Raw genomic sequence first — 22,198 nt, 5'->3', positions numbered from 1 at the left:
CATAAGACAAAGGTTCTGCATGAGAACATAAGACAGCCCATTTAAACCTTATTTTAAATTATGTCTTTCATACAACTACTAGGGTAAGCTTCAAAGAGGTAACAAGAGGGGGGAAATGCAAAAATCTCACAACGAACAGCACCAATAACACAGGCCAAGAGAAACCAAAGATATCTAGCAACATGAATATTGCTAGATTTTAATTATTAGGAGATGGGAGTATTATTGGCAGAGAAAGGCTGCCCCAGAGAAAAGGAACTGCAGACATGGCTCTTCCACTGATGATGGCAAGTTCTGAAGAGGGGGAGCAAAGCTGGGAGCTAAAATGGGATAAGAACACAGTAGTTTTGTTTTTAAAGAAAGGACAGGGTAAAAAACTCAAAAAGGACATGAATGTATGAAAATAGGGGTGAAGGAATGTATTTCTTGATGCTGATACTAATGCAGGCATCTTCCAATCTCTACTGTTCAGGATGTGTGGGAGACCACATGAAAGCTGCAACAATTAGAATACAGAAGAGTCTCGATTTTCCGACCTTCGTTTATCCAACATTCCATTTTATCCGACATGCCGCTCGTCACGTCACGACACGAGGCTTCAGGGAAGCTTCACACCATAGTGGCCTTGCTTTTCCTTTCCCTTTTCCAGGGCTAGGCAGGAACTCTGGTTAGCAGGTCTGCAGCGCCCTCTTGTGGCTGAAGAATTCACCGTTGGCAAAGTCACTTTTTTCCCGTTCTGGGGAAAGCGGCAAGTGCCTTGCCCCCCATCATGGCTCAAGCAATCCACACACAGCTCTGGAAAATCATTGCCAGGGGACGTGGAGTGGCGCAGGGCGAGAGCTGCGCTCCTGCCATAAGGCAGAGCTCAGGATCTTACTCCCATTTGGGGAGAAATACAAGGGCTGATCAAGGCAGCAGATTCATGACCCCGCAAGGTATTACAAAGGGACAAATTTTTAAATTTTAAATTATCAGTATTATCTGACATTTCCGATATCAGACCATCCTCCGATCCCGCTTAGGTTGGATAATCGAGACTCTACTGTAAGAGGTAACAATGGAATTAATGAGGCTTTGAACACAGATAGATTCGAGTAAGCAACATACAGGGTAAGACTGTTAAAATGCAGTTATCAGGCTAATCATGATTAGTCAATAGGACAGCTCTGCAGAACCACAGCAGGGGTAGCTTCAGGACCCGGCTCGAGCTGCCAGCACTGCACTCTGCATTTAAAATGCAGAGAGAGCTGCCGGGCTCTTTCTAAAATGCAGAGGCGCAGCAATCAGCACAAGCTGGGACTGCTGGGGCCCAACTCATGCTGAGTCCAGCAGCCCCTGTCCATGGCCAGCCCTGGCTGCTGTGAACAGAGGCTACTTGGTAGTAGTAGCCCCTATCTGTGGGGGGGGGGGGGTGGAGGGGAGAGAAGGGGGCAGCACCCCGCTGGACCCGTGGACAAAGGCTGCTTTGCAGCAGCCTCCCCTATCCCCCATTGCCCTTGATAGAAGCAGCGCGGGGGGATATGGGAACGACATAGGTGGCATACAAGAGACAGTGCTGGAGGGGAAATGGCTTTTAAGATGACTCTCCCCAGCACCAACTCCTATTCCCCCCTTGCTGCCTCTCATTGAGGCATCGGGGGGGGGGGGGGGAGAAGAGCGCCACAGGGAGTATGGGTCCAGCAGGGACTCAAACAGTCCCCACTGGCCTCGTGTTCCCACTGCAGCGCTTCAGCCTTTGAAATGTACAAGAGTCCCGCTGCGCCTCCCTACCCCCATGATAAAGGCAGCAAGGGGGGGGGGAGGGGCACGCGACTAGTCAAGTCACTACTTGATTATCCAATAAGTTATGATTATTGGATAGTTGAACAGTCGTTTACTTTCCAAATACATGCACCAGGCTGTGAAGATGCTACAGGCAGACAAGACTATATTAAGGAGAAAGAAAAAAAAGTTACATTACCTCAGATATTTCAAATCTTAGCTGGAATTCTGTCATATTCTTCAAAGATTCTTGCTTCTGTAACCTCCTTCTTCTCACACTGTGAACTCTGGTCAGAGAGCCAGAAGAGGCTTCAAAAAATGGCATCTCCTCCACAGGACTTGTTGGGGCATCATAAAATTCTTCTTCTGATTCTAAATCTAAAGTTGTATTAATGATCACCTCATGAAATTTTAAATATCACCCAACAATTATTTTGCAATAATATAGTACTAAACTTCTCTGAAATATAAACCATATATGTATGAGTATGATAAAATTATCTCGTAAATAAATTAGACACCATCAATGCTAAGGTTGAGACTTTTAAAGGGCTCCGAGTGTATTTGGAGATGCCATTATTTGACAAGAGTGACTATATATGCTATATGAAGAAGATATGTATGTGACAGGAGATCTAAAAAACATTTAAAGCAAAACACAGGAATAAAATTAAAATAATAGCTAAGTAACTATCAAATGTATAAATGATCAAACTGTTCCACAGATGTAATAAAAGGAAAACCAGAAAGACAGGTTACCAATTTGAAATCGAATCTTTTTTTTTAAAAAAAAGTTAAAAGTGATTACAGATACATCTGCTCTTGGTCTCTTTCATCTTTTGTAATTTTTTAAAAATGTTTTACTCTCCACTGTTGTCATGTGTGAATAATCCACACACAAACTACTGGAGAACTGAACTACATTCTGCACTGAAAGAACTCAGTGTAAATTATTTTAAAAGAACTACATTTTTCTCTAATCCTGTTAAAATAATTACATATACAATATATTCAAGTAAACAAACCTTGTCAGATGTTATTTTTCTATTGATGATCTTTTTATGTATAAGGAAGTCTAATACTAGAAAAAACATTAGCCTACATAACTAAAAAAATAAATTTAATCAATAAATGAGATTTCATAACCTCCTTATGAACATACATATTCAAAAATAATTTCTCCCATCGGACATCTTCTATTTGATCCTGCAGAAGACTTGATGCTCTATTTTTCACATGATGATCACTTCTATAATCATTATTTCATTGCAGTATCATTCAGAAAAAAAATGAGCTAGAATGGGGAAGCCTTAAGCAAGAGTATTTTCAGCAGAACCATGATTTTTTTTTGCATGAATATCATCTTACTCTACTTCAAATGTGTTTCCATGTCACAGCGCTCTTTTAAAAAAGCTAAAACTCTGCTGCCCACAAGCTTCCAATTAGCAATCCATGAACACACTGTACATTTTGAACTTGTTATTTATGCAGTCTCATGAATGTTTTTTGACCATTAAAACAAATTTTGATTTAATAGAAAGTAAAAGGCAAATTAAACCCTCTCACACCTGAACACTGTCATCCAATATATCCAAAGCATAAAAATGGAAACAGCAAAAAACCCAACACCATTGCTGTTTAATGAACATACAATGGAAATTATGATTTTCAGTATGCGAGAAACATTTAGCAACTTATCACTTCTTCCACGCCATCTGAATCTTCAATTGGGGAAGAAGGTTATACACAACATGAACTGAATCTCAAAATAGTAACTTTGCTCTGCAATGCCACATTATATTGAAGTGTCTTATGTTTACTTTTCACCATCTTTATATTTTTAAAATTCACAGAAATACTACACTTAATTTGATCATTCTATTGAGATATTATAGTACCTATTTAAGAAAATGTGCTCTAAAATAATTTACCTGACTCAGTTAACGAGTGAAGTTCCAAAAGAGGAAGTACATTTTGAGACACTTGTGGTGTTAAAATCAGAGGAGTTACTGAAATCTGAAACAAAAAACATGTTTAAAAATATGTTAATTCAATTTTCTATCCATTTTGACTGAATACAGCAATTTCAGACAACTATATGTATGTATTTTACGATTTTACAATAATGAGGAAGAAATTTTTCCATAGGAATTATTTTTAATTGACTGCTAAAAATAACATCTTAAATGAAAAGTTTTGAAACTGTGGGCAGGCTCCCTTGGTAGTGAAGTCAGCAAAGCAGAAGTAGTACATGGGGCCACAGCGAGTGGCAAAGGGTCAAAATGGGGCTCTGCCTGGTATGGGCCAATACTCATAGGGTACAGACTTATGTTCTCGTCCTGACCCCAGCCCATCAGCAAAGTGCTTCGGGGATCAAGATGGGTAGGACCTGTGTCCAAACAGCCAAGACAAAGTAAGTGCTGTGGAGAGCTGAAGGCTTTCTTAAGTGCTACATGATCAGCCCCCCAAGTCCCTGGATATTGAGGACCTAGCTCCTGCCTCCTCCCTTACCCATACCTTTCCTTTTCTGTCTGTCCTTTCTGCCCAATCCTAATTTCCCCCATCTCCTTTATCAATACCCCTCACACCTTCCACTTCATGTCCTCATCATAATTTTCCCTTCCGTGCCCACACAAACATCTCTTATAACTGCCACTACCCCTTACATTCCCATCTGCCTTGTGATCCTGTCCCTGCCAAGAACTCCCAACTCTACCCTGTGGCTTTTCCTCCAGCCTTCTGCACCTACTCAGCACTCCCTAGCTCTCTTGTTCTTCTCTGCGTCTAACACCCCTGCCTCCACCCTTCATCTCTGTCCACGTTTTACTCTAACTTCTCTATCTAGAAGATGCAGATCCAGTGCAGAGCTCCTAGAAAGGGCATGGCTGGGTTGTTGTCCCTCTGAACCATGGGTCCCTTGTAGCGACAGCTCCTGTTCTCTGCCATCCTCTTTCCCCTTGCAATGACATAAAGGAGTCTGATTGCTCCAGCAGTCTCCCTCTCTCAGCAGATAATCCCCTCAAGTCACCCTGACTTTTTCCCACCTCACAATAGGGTGGTGTTACCTGCGACAGCTTCTTTTGCTGCAGCTTTTGGCCCTACTATTAGGCACAAAGCATGAGTATATGGGAAAGAAAACACAGCTTCCTTGGAGCCTTTGAATACGTCCAAGTGAGGTGGCTCTGAAAGTAGTACGGGAGCCCACCTCACCTCCAGATCCCCCTAAATTTAATCACTTCCACAGTCTGCACTTCATTTTTAGCTTTTAGTGAATTTCTTCAGATTTTTAAATTAAATTAAAATAGTAAGAGAAAATAAGGGCCATAGTAATTTTTTTCTTGTTTCTTCAAAATACTGTTGATAAAATTAGAATTTCCCTTCAGAAAGAGCCTGTTGCTTTCATTACACATGGATTTTGTCCCTCAAATCACATTACCAGAACATACCAGTGTGCTGATGCCAAGTCAGCACCTCCTAACCAAGGGGTGGGCAATAATTTTTCATTGGGGGGGGGAGGGGGGGAGGGAGACATACCAAAATTTGGTAAGTGTTCAAGGGCCACACTTTTCTATGGAGGCAAATTGGGTGCAGAAGGGAGCTTGGGATAGGAGACTAGAATGCAGGATAGGCATTTAAATGATTAGTCAAATAGTCAACTACCCGAAAGTCTAGGCTTATTGCATAATGGAGTCACTACTCAACTACTTGCTTCCCCCTTCTCTTGCTGCCACCTACTTAGGCAGCTCCTGGCCAGCAGCCCAACGGGACCTTCAGGCAGGCTCCCTGCCAGCAGCTTGCAGCCCAAGACCACTCAAAGTGTCTGGCTGTTCCATGTGGTTCTTTCGTGCCATGTACCGGGGAGGAGGAGGCTTTGCTCCCTGTCCCCACCTCCACACAATCCTCTCAGGCAATAGGTGCAGAGAGACTGTGCAGGGGACAATGCACAAAGGCTCCTCCCATCTAGTAAGCAGTGCAGAGAGCCACATGAAGCAGCCAGCCACTTTGAGTGGCATGGAGCTGCTTCATTCCCAAGGGCCAGATAAAAAGGCTTGACAGGACAGATTGACCGAGGGCCCATCAACTAGTCGATAAGCATTTGCTTATTGGATAGTCGACTAGTCCTTAACATCCTTAGTTTGGTTTTCAAGTGATGTTTAGTTTTCTTGGTTTTATGCTATTCTGAGCAAGAACTTCAGCACAAACAACACATTGCAGCCAAGGACTATATGAATTCCAAAGGATTCCATATTTCCTATTTGTATTTTTTTCTGGCTCTGTTTATTCCTTCCCCAGAATCAGCATGGTCAGATTTTCATTGCACAAAATGTTTTTCATTATAATTTTTGAACATGAAAACAACTCTTCTCCACTGAGCAGAAAGAATATCTGAGTGAAACCTCACACTCACATCAGCTATATAGCATGTTGGAGTTAGGATGGGGGGAGGGGGGGAAGCGCAAATTCCCACCCGCCTTGCTGCCTCTATCAGATAGAGGCAGCAAAGGGGGGGGAGTACTTCAAAGTGGCAGCGTCACATAGCTGAGCCCGGGATCAGCTGTGAGGCGCTGCTGCTTTGAAACGCCAAGCCTGTATGGCTCATACTACATTTAAACTGCAGAACTGTTAGCTCCTGGGGCCGGTGCAAGCTGGGATCAAACAATCTCAGTTTGCAACAGCTCCAGGAAGTTGTGGTCTGCCTTTTAAATGTAGGAAAAGCCCACCAGGCTCTTCCTACATTTAAAAGGCAGGGTCACTTCGGGGTTAACTCCCAGGGCCGGCACGAGCAGGGACTAAGCAGTCCTGGTTTGTGCCAGCTCCATAACCATTGCACCTCTGCCTCCCCCAACCCCACTCCCGTGGGGAGACAGTGCTGGGGGAACAGTCTTTTAAGCTGGCTTCCCTCAAAACGGGCTCCTGCTTCTGTCCCTTTGTTGCCTCTGACACAGAGATAGCAATGGAGGAAAGCAAGTAGTTGACACCACTACCCAATAAGCATATGCTTATTGGTAGTCCACTAATCAACTAGTTCCTTACATCCCTAGTTCTGGGCAGAGTCAATGAGGACTGAAAGTGGAAGTGATGTGTGGACATCAATGCTGAAGGAAATAAATGTTTACAAGCAATTAGTACCTTCTGTCTGCCTGGAAACTGCACTGGGGGCTTTTTCCCAGTCAGTTTCAACGTGAAAATGGTGGTGGGTTCAGGGCAGCAATGGTATGCAACAATAATGATTCCGAGAATGGTCTTAGAATTTGTATAGCTGAAGGGAACGGGCCACATCAGTTTGTAGTAATGGAGAGTCCAGCACCAAGAAGCACAGAAGGTCCTTAGACCTGGTCTACGCTACCCCAGAAATTCAACTTAAGATAGGCAACTCTAGCTATGAGAATTGCATAGATGGAGTCGATGTACCGTGACCTGAATTTCTGGGGTGGCCCCCCCGTCAACTTTTCTTACTCCAGCCTTTGATTTAGTGAGTCCTTACTAGACCCACTAAATCAAACCCCAGAAAATTGACCTCCAGAGCATTCATCGGATCAAAAGTATAGATAAGAGCTTAGTCAGCTCACATTTCTTTGGCACTTTTGACACCAACAATACAGACTACACTCTGCTTTGTGGTAGTGCTGAAATGGAGGCTGGTTCCACAATATAAGGAGTAGAGTAGTTAGTGATGGTCTCAGCAATAGCATGAATGGCACTGGAGTCATCTGAAAAAGTGGGCTGTGCCCACGAAAGCTCATGATATCATCTACAATGTTTTGTTAGTCTCAAGTGCTGCAAGAGTATTTGTGATTTTCTAACTTTTTCAGTTACAGACTAACATAGCTAACCTTCTGAAATTGGAATCAGAGACAGCTATCCATCAGTACTGGGCAACAACGAGCTGGGTCTTGCACTCTTTCATGAACAGGAGTGCTGACCAACATCCAGTGACTAAGGGGTTAACTCAGGTACCTAGCAAAGGTGTCGACCGGGGGGCGGGAAGGGGGGGTCAGTCAGTCAGTCAGCCAATAAAAATGCAGATAGGAATTTCAAACTGGGAGAGGGTTTTTTCCCCTCTCTTTCTCCTTTGTTTGAGAGCAGAGCAGTTTCTCCCAGGTATTGAGGGAGACGGGAGACGCTGTCTCTCTCCAGGAACAAACTTCTTGAATAGTGTAAGCAGGGAAAAGTTTAGATAGTTCATCAGGGTTTACTGTTTTCCTTGTTTGGGGGGGGTTTGGATATGATGTCTGAGCTGGTTAATTGTTTTTTCTCTTTTGTAACTAGGGATTACAGCCCAGGGACTTTACCTGAGATTGTGTCAATTATGGCTTTTTACCACCTACCCAATTTATTATGCTTGCAATAGTAGTTTTGTTTTGATAAGAGTTTTCTTTTCATTTTAATTAACTGGTATTGGTTGATTGTTGTGTGCTAAGGATTAAGTGCCTAGTTAAAAGGGCAGAGTCTATTGTTGTCTGTGGATTCCCTCTGTTTTTCCAACTCCAAGCAAAACAGAGGTCGGAGCAAAGGGGAGAGCTTTTCCTTAGGGAGGGGATTCCCAAGTGATCTCTTCCCTGGAAAAGGGTTTTTATTTTATATTTTCTTTTAATCACTTTGGTGGAGATCAAATAAGTTTGTCTCTGGGAACCACAGTCAGAGGTTTTGCAGTGTTTATTCTGGTAGTTGGCTCCCCACCTTCTGCATTTGTAATGCCAGAGTGGAGATTGAGTCGTGACACACACTAACCTTGATATCCAAGTACCTCTAAATTCTCAATCAAGGGATAGCAAGATTATGAAGCCTTGTTAGTAGCAGGGTGGGTATTCTTTGCCCTATTCTTTGTCTTTGGAAGCTGCTTCCAAATCATCTGCCTTTAGCTCATTGACCCCATAGTAAGGATGTTAAATATCAGTTAACTGAATAGTCAAGTAATCTCATTAATTCTTGCTGGTTAGTGGACTATTCTATAGTCCCCAGGGCCAGGGCCAGCAGTCAGTGTGCTCCAGCCCACTGACGAGGAGCCCCTTGCCACCCCACACTGTTGCCTCTGTATCAGGGTAGCAGCAGTCCCTGTTCGGACGGGGGAGAGGGCGGGGCTGAGCTCCTGGACTTGGCACAAGCTGGAACTGAGCCAGGCTGCCTGCCCACCTGGCTCCTAATACAGTTTAAATGTAGAGCTGCAATAGGGGTAGGTCCCGGACCCATCGCAAGCCAGGACCAAGCTGGGCTACACCAGCCTGCTAAAACTTTACTGGGGGGGAGAGGGGGGTAACGTGTGTAGTCTATGCATTAGCCTATAACGTTTCACTTATCGGTTAATTGGTTAATCAATTACACTATCACATCCCTACCCCATAGAAAAAGGATATCATTTCTTTGATGCTCCAGTGAAAAGGAGTATCACTCAAACCAGGAGACACAATCCTAAGAGTAGTAACATCTGCCCTGACAGATACTGCTATAGAAAATCTCCAAAATTGGTGCACTAGGTGTGCACACCTAATGTTAAATGGATATTTGCAATCACTCAAATCAGAGATGAAGATTATCCATCCAACGTGTGCTAGGTTTATTTTTATTGATACAGAAGAGAATTAGTTTTTGAAGCCTATGGTAAAGAAACTACAACAATACAAATTAGCACAATACTGCTAAAATGCACTACATACACCAAGGCTCCAATGACAAAAACCTCAGCTCAAACACAATGCAATCAGATGTCGGTATCTGCCTAAAAATGCAGCAGCTGAAAATCACTAGACAGTTGAGCTGAAACTTCTGCATATAGCCAGAATAAATTGCGTGCTATGCTATTATCTCAACAGCTTTACATGCAGAAGCCTGTTGACCTCCTTTGCCCTCTAATGGGGACCATGGTTGAGATGGTAAAATAGAACAGTCAGGCAGAAGCTGCTTCTAAAGGCAAAAGTCTATGAGGGAGCAGAAAGACTCAGAGTTCTGGTCTCTTTTGGAGGTAGGGAACAGTAACTGTTGTATATTACAGAGCATACCACATAATGAACACAAGCAGAGAGATTCCCATCTGCAAAGCAACTGACCTGTATCCAAATTAAAATCTTCATTTCACTGTTAATGAAGCTAAACTCCATAAGGCACCCATGCTATAGATACAGTACAGAAACCAACAGGGGAAAAAACCTTATATTTGATTCTGGAGCTGTAGTAGAAAGTTGCATGGGATTTTCAAAGGAGCATAAAAGGGAGGGAGGTGCCCAACTCCCATTAAAAGACAATGTGTGTTGTACATTTAACTACTGTAAACTGCTTTTCAAACCCATATATTTTAGTAAAAGGTCTGGTCTTTACCATGTAAAACATTTAGCTTACCTGAGCTGGTTTGGGAGCAGACATAGTAGCAGGATCACTTTCTGGTTTAGGAATGCTGTCAATTAGCTCCAAGATACCCATCAGCTTTTGGTCAGAGATTTGAACAGAGAGCAAAGGCAGTTCTCCAAAGATTTTGAATCTGTCATAAATAATTATAGTTACTTCAAATAGATTTATCAATTTAAATGCTGCGTGTGTTTTCTTGTTACTACATAATGCTTATTTGGTAGCAAATTACAGAAACAGGAAAATTACTAAATATGATATATTTAATCTGAGGAAAAGTTATTTTGTCTATATAAAACTGTTGCAGAAATACCCTTTCAACAATCTGAGCAATTCTAAGTTTCCCCACTGCTACCATGTTCTGTTAAAAGAAGACTTTCAATATCTATTTTTGGGGTACTATACCAAGTTCTGACTTGGTAGTATACAACACATGTTCCACAACCAGAAAATCCCGTTATTTGCTTTTTTTATTGTATTATTTAGAGCATATCACTTGAATAGTATCATACTTCCACAGTACTTTATGAAGTAGAACACATTCTCTCTACCCCAAATTGTGTGCTATCTAGGACTCCAATTCAGCAAACCACTCAAGATAGTTAAGTACACAGCAGAGCTTCAAAAGGATCTCTCAAACTGGGTGAGTGGGCAATAAAATGGCAGATGAAATTCAATTATGATAAATGAAAAGGAATGCACATTGGAAAACAATCACAACTATGTGATTGAGGAGAGCACTCCTACTGGTAATGAGTATTGACATTCATCTGCATTCTCAGTGCTCAAGAAGAAATACAAGTAATAGGAGAACCACCGATTAGTGGTGCCAAAGGCAAGCATGCCTGGGGACCAGGATAGACACACCCATGCTGGTCACGCTCCTTCACTGGCCCTGCTGACTCTGGCACCAGAGGTATGAACAGAAAGCATGCTAGTCAGTTGGCAATACTGTCTACTCCAAAAGCACAGCAGCCAGAGACCTGTTTTCGCTACTAGCTCCTGCCTTCCCAAAGGTTCATGACTCTGTATTCCTGGTACCCATGAATGGCAGAGAAACATCCTTCATCCCCCACCTGGGAGCACTGTTGTTGTGTAAAGGAAACCCCCTATAACAGCTTAATCCGAGATTTCTCCTCGGCACCAGTCACTGGCACCAAGGAGTTCAGGACTGCAATGGTTTCTGCAGCTTTTAGTCTTCATCAGAGCCTGAACGAGGTGCTATTCTTCCAGGTGCCATCTGTGCAGCTCAGAGCCATTTCTACTCTGCTGTTGCCCCAAGCACAGGGATGCCCTCAAATGCTTGGCCACCATATGCGCATGCAGACAGGTTTCCAGGCAGTGGCTATTCTGAAACCTGTGGGGGTTTCTCCCAGGCCAGGGCAGCCTCTCAAGTTATTCTTACTTGGTGGCCTCAGAGTAGAGAATTTTTGGTAACTTGCTCGGAGATCCCCAAACTAGACTCTGGTATCAAGCCTTGCACAGAGCCTCAGAGAAATCCCACAGGTCTCGGGTGATACGCAGAGAGTGGTGGAGGTCCCCAAGCTAGTCATAGCATCTTCCCCAGATCAAACTATATTGGCAGCAGGAGTGTCCCTTCCCCAAGATGACCACGAGGCTTATGAAAACTTAAAGTGGGTGGACTCAAACCTAAGCAACCTATACAGACAAAAGCGGTCAAGGAAATAGGTCACCAGTTTCTAGATATTTTGTCAGAAGCGGGCTCCTCTAAGGCAGGTCTGCCTCTCAGAAATAATGTTATAGACTCAGTTACTGTTCTGTGGTAGATTCCTCCTTTTCTCCCTCCCATAGCAAAATGTACGCAGAGGAAATACAACCAAAGGTACACGTTTCTCTACTTGCACCTTCTCCCAGGTTCTCTGGTGGCAGTGGCTGCCCAGGAGAGAGATTGACAGGGTCAGTTGAGAATCACATTCAAGGCAAAGGATCCAAAGAAGTTGTGCCTGTGTGGCTGGAAGGCCTACTCAATGGGAGATCTGTAACTTCCAATAGCAAGCCAGAAGGCTCTGGGAGGCTGCTATGACTTTAATGTGTAGAAATCAATGCAAAAATTTAAGGACTTACTCCCTCAGGATGCAAGACAAGAGTTCTCATTGATTGAGGAGGGAAAAACAGTAGCAAGGGCCTCCTTTTAGGTAAGCCTGAAAGCAGCTGATTCTGAACATAAAAATAGCCATACTGGGTGAAACCTAAGGTCCATCTAGGCCTGTATCCTGTCTGCCAACAGTAGACAATGCCATGTACCTCAGAGGGAATGAACAGAAAATGTAAGCATCCCCTGCTGACTATCCCCAGCCCTGACAAACAGAGGCTAGAATCACCATCCCTACTCATCCTGGCTAATATCCTCCATGAATTTATCTAGATTTTTTAAAACCCTTCACAACATCCTCTCACAAGGAGGTCCACATGTTTAAGTACTGTGTGTGTATTGTGTGAAGAAATACTTCTTTTAATTGTTCTGTTTGGTTAATCTGTTCCCCGTGAGCAGTACTCTCATCCACGGTCTGCTGCAGCAGAGGGCTGCTCCAGCCCCACCGGGTGCCCCATGCTGGGCTGCCATAACTTTTCCTTATTTTCTCTCTCTCTTATTATATCCCCCCTTGGGTGGTCTCTTTTCTAAGCTGAGAAGTCCTAGTCTTATTAATCTTTCCTCATAAAGCAGCTGTTCCACACCCCTCATTATTTTTGTTTCCCCTTTCTTCCTATTCCAGTATATCTTTTTTCAGATGAAGCAACCATATCTGCAGTCAGAATTCAAGATGTGGATATAATGAATTTGAACAGAGGCAATATAGTTTTATTGTGTATCCCTTTCTTAATGATTCCCAACATTCAGTTTGCTTTTTGGCTTCAGCTGCATATTGAGTGGGTATTTTCAGAGAAATATCCATGCTGACTCCAAGATCTCTCTCAAGTAGTGACAACTAATTTAGAGCTCATAATTGGACAAAATACTCCAATTGAGGCCTAATCAATGCGGAGTAGAGTGGAAGAATTACTTCTCCCATCTTGCTACAACCACTCCTGCTAATATATCCCAGAATAAGATTTGCTTTTTTTTAGCAACAGTGTCAAACTGTTGACTCATATTTAGTTTGTGGTTCACTATGACTCCTAGATCCCTTTCTGCAGCACTCCCAGCTGACCCTGGGTTCTGGGGAAATACCGTGCAGAACCTGCAGTCAGCTGGGGAGTCCCCAGTTGATCCCAAGTTCCGCTGAAGTGCCACATGGAGCCTGGGATCAGCTGGGAGGTTCCCCGCTGAACCTGGGCTCCATGTTGTTCTGCTGCTTTGAAATGCACAAGAGCCACTCTTGTAAATTTAAAAGCTGGCATCCGCGTGCAGCCTGGAGTCAGTGCGATTTCTCACTGGCCCTGGACTACATGCAGAGTTCTGCATCCCTCCTTTGAAACGTGTAAGAGCCCCAGCAGGGGCCCTTGTACGTTTCAAAGGAGGAATGCAGAAGTGCCTATCGACTAGTTGAGCAGTCGATGGAAATTCCATCGATTACTCAACCAGTCAATTAACCGTTACTTAACATCCTTAGTGAAAACTGAAACAAAGAACTCATTAAGCACTTCTGCCATTTCCACATCTTCTGTAACTGTTTTTCCCACTTCATTGAGGAATGGGTCTACCCTGACCTTGGTCTTCCTCTTGTTTTTAATATATTTATAGAACATTTTCTTGTTACCCTTTATGTCTTTAGCTAGTTTGAGCTCATTTTTTGCCTTGGCTTTTCTAATTTTGCTCCTACAGATCTATTGTAACAGGGTAGGTCAGAAGGATATAAAAGAGTGGTATAAGGAAAGTATATGAGCCCTAGATTAAGTAGGTTTATGTTCCTTGGGTAAACTGGCAGGGGCTGGCCTAGAACTGGCAGGAACTTTCCAGAAGCAGTCTGGACAATCAGGTCAGTTGGAACACTTGGAGTTAATTAGAAGCCTTCCAGAGCCAAGGGAGTCAGGCAAATCAGACCAATCAAGAACCAATGGCCAATCAAGAACCAGTTGAGATGGGTAAAAGAAAGCAAAAGGACTCCTCTTTTGTCAGTTGAGAGGTGCATGAGAAGGAAGAAAAGAGCCAAAGTGCTGTGAGTGAGAAGAGTTTGGGTGAGATCTGGGAGCTGCAAGATAAGAGTGTGTTGGAGGAACAGGTACCAGAGGAAAGGTACCGGGAGGAATTGTTGGGGAAGTGGCCCAGGGAAGTAGTTGCCAAACAGGGAGTATGCCATCCATTGCCGCTGCCTTAGGTCCCTGGGCCGGAACCCAGAGTAGTGGGCAGGCTCAGGATAGGGAGACCAAGACTATAGAGGGGTTTCACCTGCATATTATGGACTAGCCTGTGACATGGTTTAGTAGGCTGTGAACGCTGCCTCTAGTAAAAAGAGGTCGTGTGGTGGGACAGTGAGCCTTTGTGGCTGAACACTAACCACCAGAAGCGCAGGACCCACAGATACAGCCAGATCTTTGCCACACTATGTTACTTGTTAATATTCATCCTTTGAAATGTGACCTAGTTTCTACTTTTTGTAGAATTTTTTTGATCCTTCATGATTTCCTTTTTAAGCTAGAGCAGTCTCTTATCATACTTCCCATTTTTTCTACACAGTGGAATAGTTTGTTCTTGCACCCTAAATAATGTCTCTTTGAAAAACTGTCAACTGTCTTCAATTGTTTTTCCTTAGTCCCACTTCCCATGGGACTTTACCTACCAACTCCCTGAATTTGTTCAAGTCTGCTTTTTTGAAATCCATTGTCCTTACTTTGCTGTTCTCCCTCCTACCATTTTTTACAATCATGAACTCCCATCATTTCAAGATCACTTTAACTCAAGCTGGTTTCCACTTTCAAATTCGAAACCAGTTCTTCCTATTTGCTAAAATCAAATCTAGAACAGCCTCCCCTCTGTAACTTTCCCCAATACAGTCCAAGAACTTTTTGGATAACTTATGCCCTGCTGTCTTACTTTCCCAACAGATGTCTGGATAGTTGAAGTCCCCAATCACCACCAAATCCTGTGCTTTCGATGATTTTATTAGTTGTTAAAAAAAAGCCTCATCCACCTCTTCTACCTGGCTAGGTGATTTGCAGTAGCCCCCCTAAAATGATATCACCTTAATTTTTTTACCCCTTTTATCTTTACCCAGATATTCTCAACAAATCTGTCTCCTATGTCCAGCTCAACCTCACTCCAAGCATAAGCATTTGTAATACATAAAGAAACACTTCCTCCCTTTTATTCCCTGGCTATCTTTTCTCTGGTCTTGATAATAAAATCTTGCGCCAATAGGATACATCCAGAATACTGCTAAAAGTATATTCATAGCCTATTACTTTGATCACATCCGCTCTTTGCATCCCTCCGCAGTCTCCATTTTCTTTTATCATCAGAGAACTGTTTTCACTTTCAAGCTACTTCATGGCTCTTCACCCTACTATTATCTATTATTCTGCATTAAAAGGCCAACACACAGCGCTGGCTTTGCCAGCCTCCATTGCCCCCTTATCACATTTTCTAACACACGGCTACATGCCTTCTTCTATGCTACACCTCACACTTCAATGAGTTTCCCTTAAACATGCACAAGACTAACTTATTTTTCTCCTTCAAATTCTATTTTGCCAAGTCACCCACAAAAAACTTGACAATTAGTCTTCTAGTTCACTGAACCCAAAATGCACCATTCTGATCAATATCATCTCACTACTCAATCCATCTTATCTACCCAATATCTCTTGAATTAGAATAAGGTTATAAGCTCTTAGGGTATGTCTACACTACCCCGCTAGTTCGAACTAGCGGGGGTAATGTAGTCATCCGCAATTGCAAATGAAGCCCGGGATTTGAATTTCCCGGGCTTCATTTGCATGAAGCCGGCCGGCGCCATTTTTAAATGCCGGCTAGTTCGAACCCCGTGCCGCGTGGCTACACGCAGCACGGAGTAGCTAGTTCAGATTAGGCTTCCTAATCCGAACTAGCTGTACTCCTCATTCCACTAGCTACTCCGTGCTGCGTGTAGCCACGCGGCACGGGGTTCGAACTAGCCGGCATTTAAAAATGGCGCCGGCCGGCTTCATGCAAATGAAGCCCGGGAAATTCAAATCCTGGGCTTCATTTGCAATTGCGGACGACTACATTACCCCCGCTAGTTCGAACTAGCGGGGTAGTGTAGACATACCCTTAGAGACAGGGACAATCCTTTTTGTTCAATGCTTCACATAGTGATATCCTGGGCCATATACATGATAATACAATTAATAAGCAATAAATAAAATTAGATTGAAAAACATGATAAAGATTAAACTACACTTTCTTTAGCCTGTAATTTATTAGGTCCTTAGCAAGACTTTTCCAATAAAGAGATATCAGCTGTAAACATTTACAAAACAGAAAGAAAAACGTACTTGGGCATTCTTGCATCAGTGACAACCATTGCCCTGCTAAATTCCACTTTCACATCCAAAGGCTGTAAGATATGGTGTGATGAATATTTTAGCTTACGAGCCTCCTTCCAATTTTCTTCTAGAGAAAGGAAAACAGTTGTATTTATTTTATAGCACAACAGATTTTTCCAAGTTGAATACAATGACAAAGCGTGTTTTGGAGTTGGGAAAGGTGAAGATGCCAAAATCACAAGTGAAATTCTATGGTCTATATATTATGCACCAGACCAGGCTAAGTGATCTTGAGACCTTTAGGCCTCAAATGTCTATGTATTTTTAAGAATGCAAAAAAGAAGTGTATATTTACACTTGAAACTGAAGTCTATCTATATTAGGTTGGCTTACCTCTACCACAGTAATTACTGCAGAAGTGCATGTCCACACTACCCAGCCTAAGCTGGTGTTATGTCCTCACCATGAGTGCCTCCACCAACCTAAAAAGGGCAGGTTGGGGAGCCTGGTTGCTCAGCTGTGTTGGCTAGGGATGTAAAATCCCCTTTTAATGGTTAAATGCGTGGAAGCCACCGTGATCAGGCTAGATGCTCCCAGCCCTGAGGGGGGCTGCTGCTGAGGCCGTGGCTCCCATTCTGTCCCTTCCCCCCCCCCCCCCCCCGGGGTGCAGGCTGCCAGTCACCATTAAGGGTGATGTTACTGGGCAATCGTTTATCCAGTTACCCATTAACATCTCTAGTGTTGGCAGCTTCCTCTCAGGAGCCTGACTGCCTCTCAGGATGCTGTTCCCCCTCCCCCTGCAACATCCTCTGGCTTCCCGTTCCCCACCAAAAGTGGAGTTTGGGAGTTGCTCAGAGCTTCTTACAACTGGGGGAGCAGTGTTTAGGCCCCCTAGCTTTTTGAGCTGTCCCCTCTCATCCAGGGAGAGGTAAGGGGCTTACTGGGCTTCTCACCCAGCTGGATTCAAAGCTGCCCCCCCCACTTCTGACCCCATGAATCAAAGCCACCCAGGCTTCAGCTCCCAGATGAGATGGAATTATGACGTCTGCGTATTTCAGTATTTACGGCCGTAAAAGGAAGGCTGAAGTGCAGACAGGGATGTAATCAGGGCTGGCTCTAGGCACCAGCAAAACAAGCAGGTGCTTGGGGTGGCACATTGCCAGGGGCAGCATTCCGGCCTAAGGAGGAGCAGGCAAGGAGCCCTGTGGAAGCCGCCCCGAGCTGGAGCCCCGCGCCAGGCTGCTCAGAGCCTGCGCCTGGCCCCAGGGTGCTGGGAGGGCAGGGCGGGGCACTGGGAAGGCGGGGTGGGGCGCCTGGCCCCTGTGCAGGGCAGCTGCAGCTGGTGATGCTGAAGACAGCGGGGCAGGCCTCAGCTATGGTGGCTGCTCCAGGCAGCCAGCTCACTGGAGCGGAGTTCAGGGGCTCGGCGGGCACTGGGGCTCAGCCACGGCGGGGCTCCATCCCGCAAGCGGGGAGCCCCCCGGAGGCCGCCTCGAGCTAGGAACCTCGGACCCAGCTACTTGGAGCCTGAAGGGCAACCCCGAGGCGCGGCTCCTGCTTGGGTGCTTCCTGGAGGGTGGCTGCAGGTGGTGAGGCTGAGCCTGGGGACAGCCTCTTCACCTTCGTGAGTGCCCCTCCTCCCCCTGGCCGGCCACCTCCCTCCCGTGTGCCCTTCCCGCAACTTCCCCTCCCCCAAAACTCCCCTGCCTGTGAATCCCCCCTTGCCCGACTGTCCCCCCCACCAGCCCTCTTCATAAGAGTTGGACAGCTTATGTGTTGGTGCTGGAGTCTGAGTGATTATATAAGGCTTCTAATAATAAAATCCCTTTGCAGAGTGAGGAGTGGGATCGGGAATCCAGCACTAGGTGATGTGAACAGCTGCATGCTTTGGAAGTCTTTACCTGACTTTCTGTGGATAAACCTGCCCTCCTCACGTGGTGAGTTCCTGGTGATCTCCTAGGAGATGAAAATGCCCCAGGGTTTGGGCTCCCCCTGAAGCGCGCACCCCACCCCCCAGGAAGCCACACAAGCTGCATTTGCACGCGCACCCTCCCCGGACAAAAAGGGGGGGGGGATTTTTTGCTTGAGGCGGCAAAAAACCTAGAGCCAGCCCTGGACGTAATTGCCTTATGGCAACCTGCGTAACACAGATGAGCACCAAGATTGCAAAGCTTGGCTGATAGGCTTACTTAAGGGCTAGGGAAATTCACTGTGTATAAATGTGTGGGCCTCAATTTGCAGTTTTAAAAGTATCTATCCTAAAGACGATCATGCCCCAGCATGTGCTAATCTGCGGAAGTGAAGAACAAAATTTAGTGTAAACTCAATGATTGGTTAAAAATTGGCACATCGGTTAGCAAATTTTTTTGTTCAGTTGGCAGAACAAAAAGCAATTTATTTTGTGAATACTTACGATGTTTGCAGTAAAGTAGCTGTATACTGCTGAGTTGAATATCAAAGCTATCATAAGCTTTTGACATGATATCTTCAATGGTGGTTTGACCTACTTTGAGTTCTGACACATCAGAACGACTTTTACTCGTCATCTTAAAAATAAATCACAAAAAATAAAACAATTAAAATCAATTTAAAAGGCCTTCAAAGCACTGGTTACATAAATATTCAACATCTAGCATGATTAGATGTCAAATATCAAATAATTAAAAAAACAACAACACAGGATCCTTAGGACTAATATACCAGATCAGACCAGTAATTTATTTAATGGAAAATCCTGTCTCCAGTAGAAGCCAGAATTAAATACTTTGCAAGAAGCCCCATAATGAACTACTATGAAATAAACTGCTCATAGGAGAAATTGGTTCTTAAACTCCTATTAGTTATTGAGTGACTTCTATCCAGGCGCATGAGGAATCATATTCCTTATAGTAACAATAACAAAATAAGCTGTAATAGTTTACCATGCAACAGTCTAATCTTTTTTATCCTTCCAATTTAAACTCTCACTTTCTAATGTAATTTGTAGCAGAATTACATACTTTCCAATATACATGGAAATGTATTTCCTTTTAATCAGTTTTAAATTTCTTGCACTTCAATCTTATAAGCCATCACACTGGTCTTCTATTATGAAAAACGGTAAACATAAAAGTGTCTAAATGTCCTCAGTACCATTCTGTATATTCATGCTATCCCCTTTACTCATCTACTAATTTAGACAAGTCCTCGTCTTTTTAATCCCATAAAAAAATTCTCCCAGGCTTCTAGTCATCATCTACCTTCAGAAACTTATATTTGTAAGATATGTTTCTGAGATGAGTTAAACAATCTTTAAAAAAAAATGCAATTATGAAGTTCCATCCTAGATCAGTGGTTTTCAAATGTTTTGTTCCACAGCCCACCCTGCTCAACACAGACTTTTCCATGGACCACCAGCCAAACACCCATGACAAAAGGAATGCAAGACGGGTTTGGGGTGCACCGTCTGGCTGGGAGGTAAGGCACAGGAGTGGGCTGAGGGTGAGGGTTCTGAGTGAAAGGTGAGGTGCAGAAGGGGGCTGAGGGTGGGTGTTGAAGATGAAGGTGACCGGTGAGGGAGGGAGAAGTGTACAGGAGTGGACTGGGGATCTCCATGGAAAGAGGTATTTGAGGGGGATGAGAGTACAGCATCTGGGCATGAGGGGAAGGGGGATACTTACTTGGCTCCATGCCTCCGGCTGCTCTCAGACACTGCCATCCACTGGCCATAATTCTAGTCAATGAGAGCAACAAGGAAAGCCTCCAAGTGAGTGGTTTCCTGTGCTGCTGTTCTCCTAGAGATAGAGGGAACAGCAGCGCACGGAGCTGCTTCCTTCCCCTGCAAGCCAGATCTAGCCCACGAGGCACAACCCCTCCACACACAGAGCCTTGGCAGCTGGGGAAGGCATGAGCCCTTTAAATAGAAGCAGATGAAAGGGCTCTGGTTCCCAGGCAATGCACTAGCAGTTAAAAGGGTTTGCCCACTGTTAGCACATTCCCTGGGAGCCACGCACAAGCCCTTTTAACTGCTTCTATTTAAAAGGACTCAGGCCTTCCCTGTTGTTGGCAGGCAACAGCCTCAGGGAAAGCATAAGCCCTTTAAACAGAAGCAGTTGAAAGGGCTCGCATGCCCCTGGCTCCCAGGCAATGAACTAGCAGTGAGGCCAGGAGCAGCAAGCCCTTTCAATATCAGGAACTGAAAGGGCTTGCAGCTCGCATGTCTGGCTAAAGTGATGCCCGGGAGCCGCAGGGGAAGTGCAAGCTCTTTAAACTCCTGCTTTTTAAAAGCTCCACCCCTGCCATTCGAGACCCCACCCTGTTCAGGGCGGCCTGTGACCATTTCAAAAATGTTTTGAATTGGTCCCCACTCAAAAATTATTGCCCACCCCCTGCTCTAATAATAGGAGACAAAAGACAGAACTAGGGAGAGAAATCACATCAGTATCCTCCTTTTCTACTAATACAAGAAGTATGGGGAATAAGCAAGAAGAACTGATAATGCTAATAAATAAACTCAACTATGACATGGTTGGTGTCACAGACGTTTGGTGGGATAATAGACACGACTGGAATACTGGTATACAAAGATAGAGCTTGTTCAGGAAGGACAGGAAGAGAAAAAAGGAGAAGGTGTTGCCTTATATATTTAAAATGTATACACTTGAACTGAGGTTGAGATGGAAATAGGAGACACTTTTTGAGACTGAGTAAGAATAAAAGGGGTTAAAAAAAAAGAGGGTGATCTCATTTTAAGGGCTCTACTACAGACCACCTACCCCGGAAGAAGAGGTGGATGAGGCTTTTTTTGAACAACAAAATCATGCAAAGCACAGGGATTATAGGGAATTTCAACTCTACAGATTATCTGTTGAGAAAAGAAAATAGCATGGCACAGATTATCCAAGTTCTTGGAATGTATAAGAAACAATGTTTTTTTTTCCCCAGAAGGTGGAGAAAGCTACTGGGGGGAGGCTGTTCTAGATTTGATTTTAACAAATAGGGAGGAATTGGTTGAGAATTTGAAAGCGAATGGGAGCATGGGTGAAAGTGATCATGAAACGGTAAGAGTTCATGATTCTAAGGAATGGGTAGGAGGGAGAACAGCAAAATAAAGGCAATGGATTTCAAGAAGGCAGACCTTAGCAAACTTGGAGTTGGTGGGTAAGATCCCATGGGAAGCAAGTTTAAGAGGAAAAACAATTGAACACAGCCGTTTTTAACAAAACATTATCAAGGGTACAAGAGCAAACTTTTCCACTGCATTAGAAAGATAGGAAAATATGGCAAGAGACCACCATAGCTTACCCAGATGATGTTGAGTGATTTCAAAATAAAAAATTAGTTCCACAAAACGTGGAAACTAAGTCAAATTACAAAGGATGAATATAAACAAGTAACAGATGTATGTAGGGGCAAAATTAGAAATGCCAAGGCACAAAACAAGATCAAAGTAGCTAGGGACATAAAGGGGGATAAAAAATATTCTACAAATATAACAGAATCAAGAGAAAGACCAAAGACTCAACAAAGAGGGAAAAACAATACAGGTTGAACCTCCCTGCTCAGGTACCCTCAGGGCCTCATTGGTCCTAAACCAGGGAATTTGCCAGACCAGCGGAGGCCACTGCCAGCCCCTCCACTCCTGGCCACCAAGGCTCTCCTGCTCTGGTCTCCAGGTCACTGTGGCTCCCCTGCT

The 22,198-nt window shown here is 44.1% G+C and overlaps 1 protein-coding gene across 5 annotated transcripts in view; it reads right to left on the bottom strand.

The window, feature by feature from the left end:
• The window catches only part of VPS13A (vacuolar protein sorting 13 homolog A), a 291,281-nt gene that overhangs the window by 180,043 nt on the left and 89,040 nt on the right, over positions 1-22,198 (bottom strand). For all 5 annotated transcript variants that reach the window (XR_012904696.2, XR_012904698.2, XM_006122479.5 and 2 more), the window contains 5 exons: positions 18,938-19,070; positions 16,534-16,651; positions 10,096-10,234; positions 3,693-3,777; positions 1,961-2,139 (listed from right to left, as the gene is read on the bottom strand). Coding sequence is in view for 3 of the 5 variants with exons in the window: in XM_006122479.5 (XP_006122541.3) it covers positions 1,961-2,139; positions 3,693-3,777; positions 10,096-10,234; positions 16,534-16,651; positions 18,938-19,070 (654 nt within the window). In the remaining 2 variants the exon portion in view is untranslated. The remainder of the gene's footprint in view (positions 1-1,960; positions 2,140-3,692; positions 3,778-10,095; positions 10,235-16,533; positions 16,652-18,937; positions 19,071-22,198) is intronic.

Source organism: Pelodiscus sinensis, chromosome 6 (assembly GCF_052426305.1).
Source record: "Pelodiscus sinensis isolate ZL-2025 chromosome 6, ASM5242630v1, whole genome shotgun sequence".
Taxonomy (NCBI): Eukaryota; Metazoa; Chordata; order Testudines; family Trionychidae; genus Pelodiscus; species Pelodiscus sinensis.
Note: the sequence above shows the minus strand (reverse complement) of the source record. Positions and strands in the feature narration are given on the sequence as shown.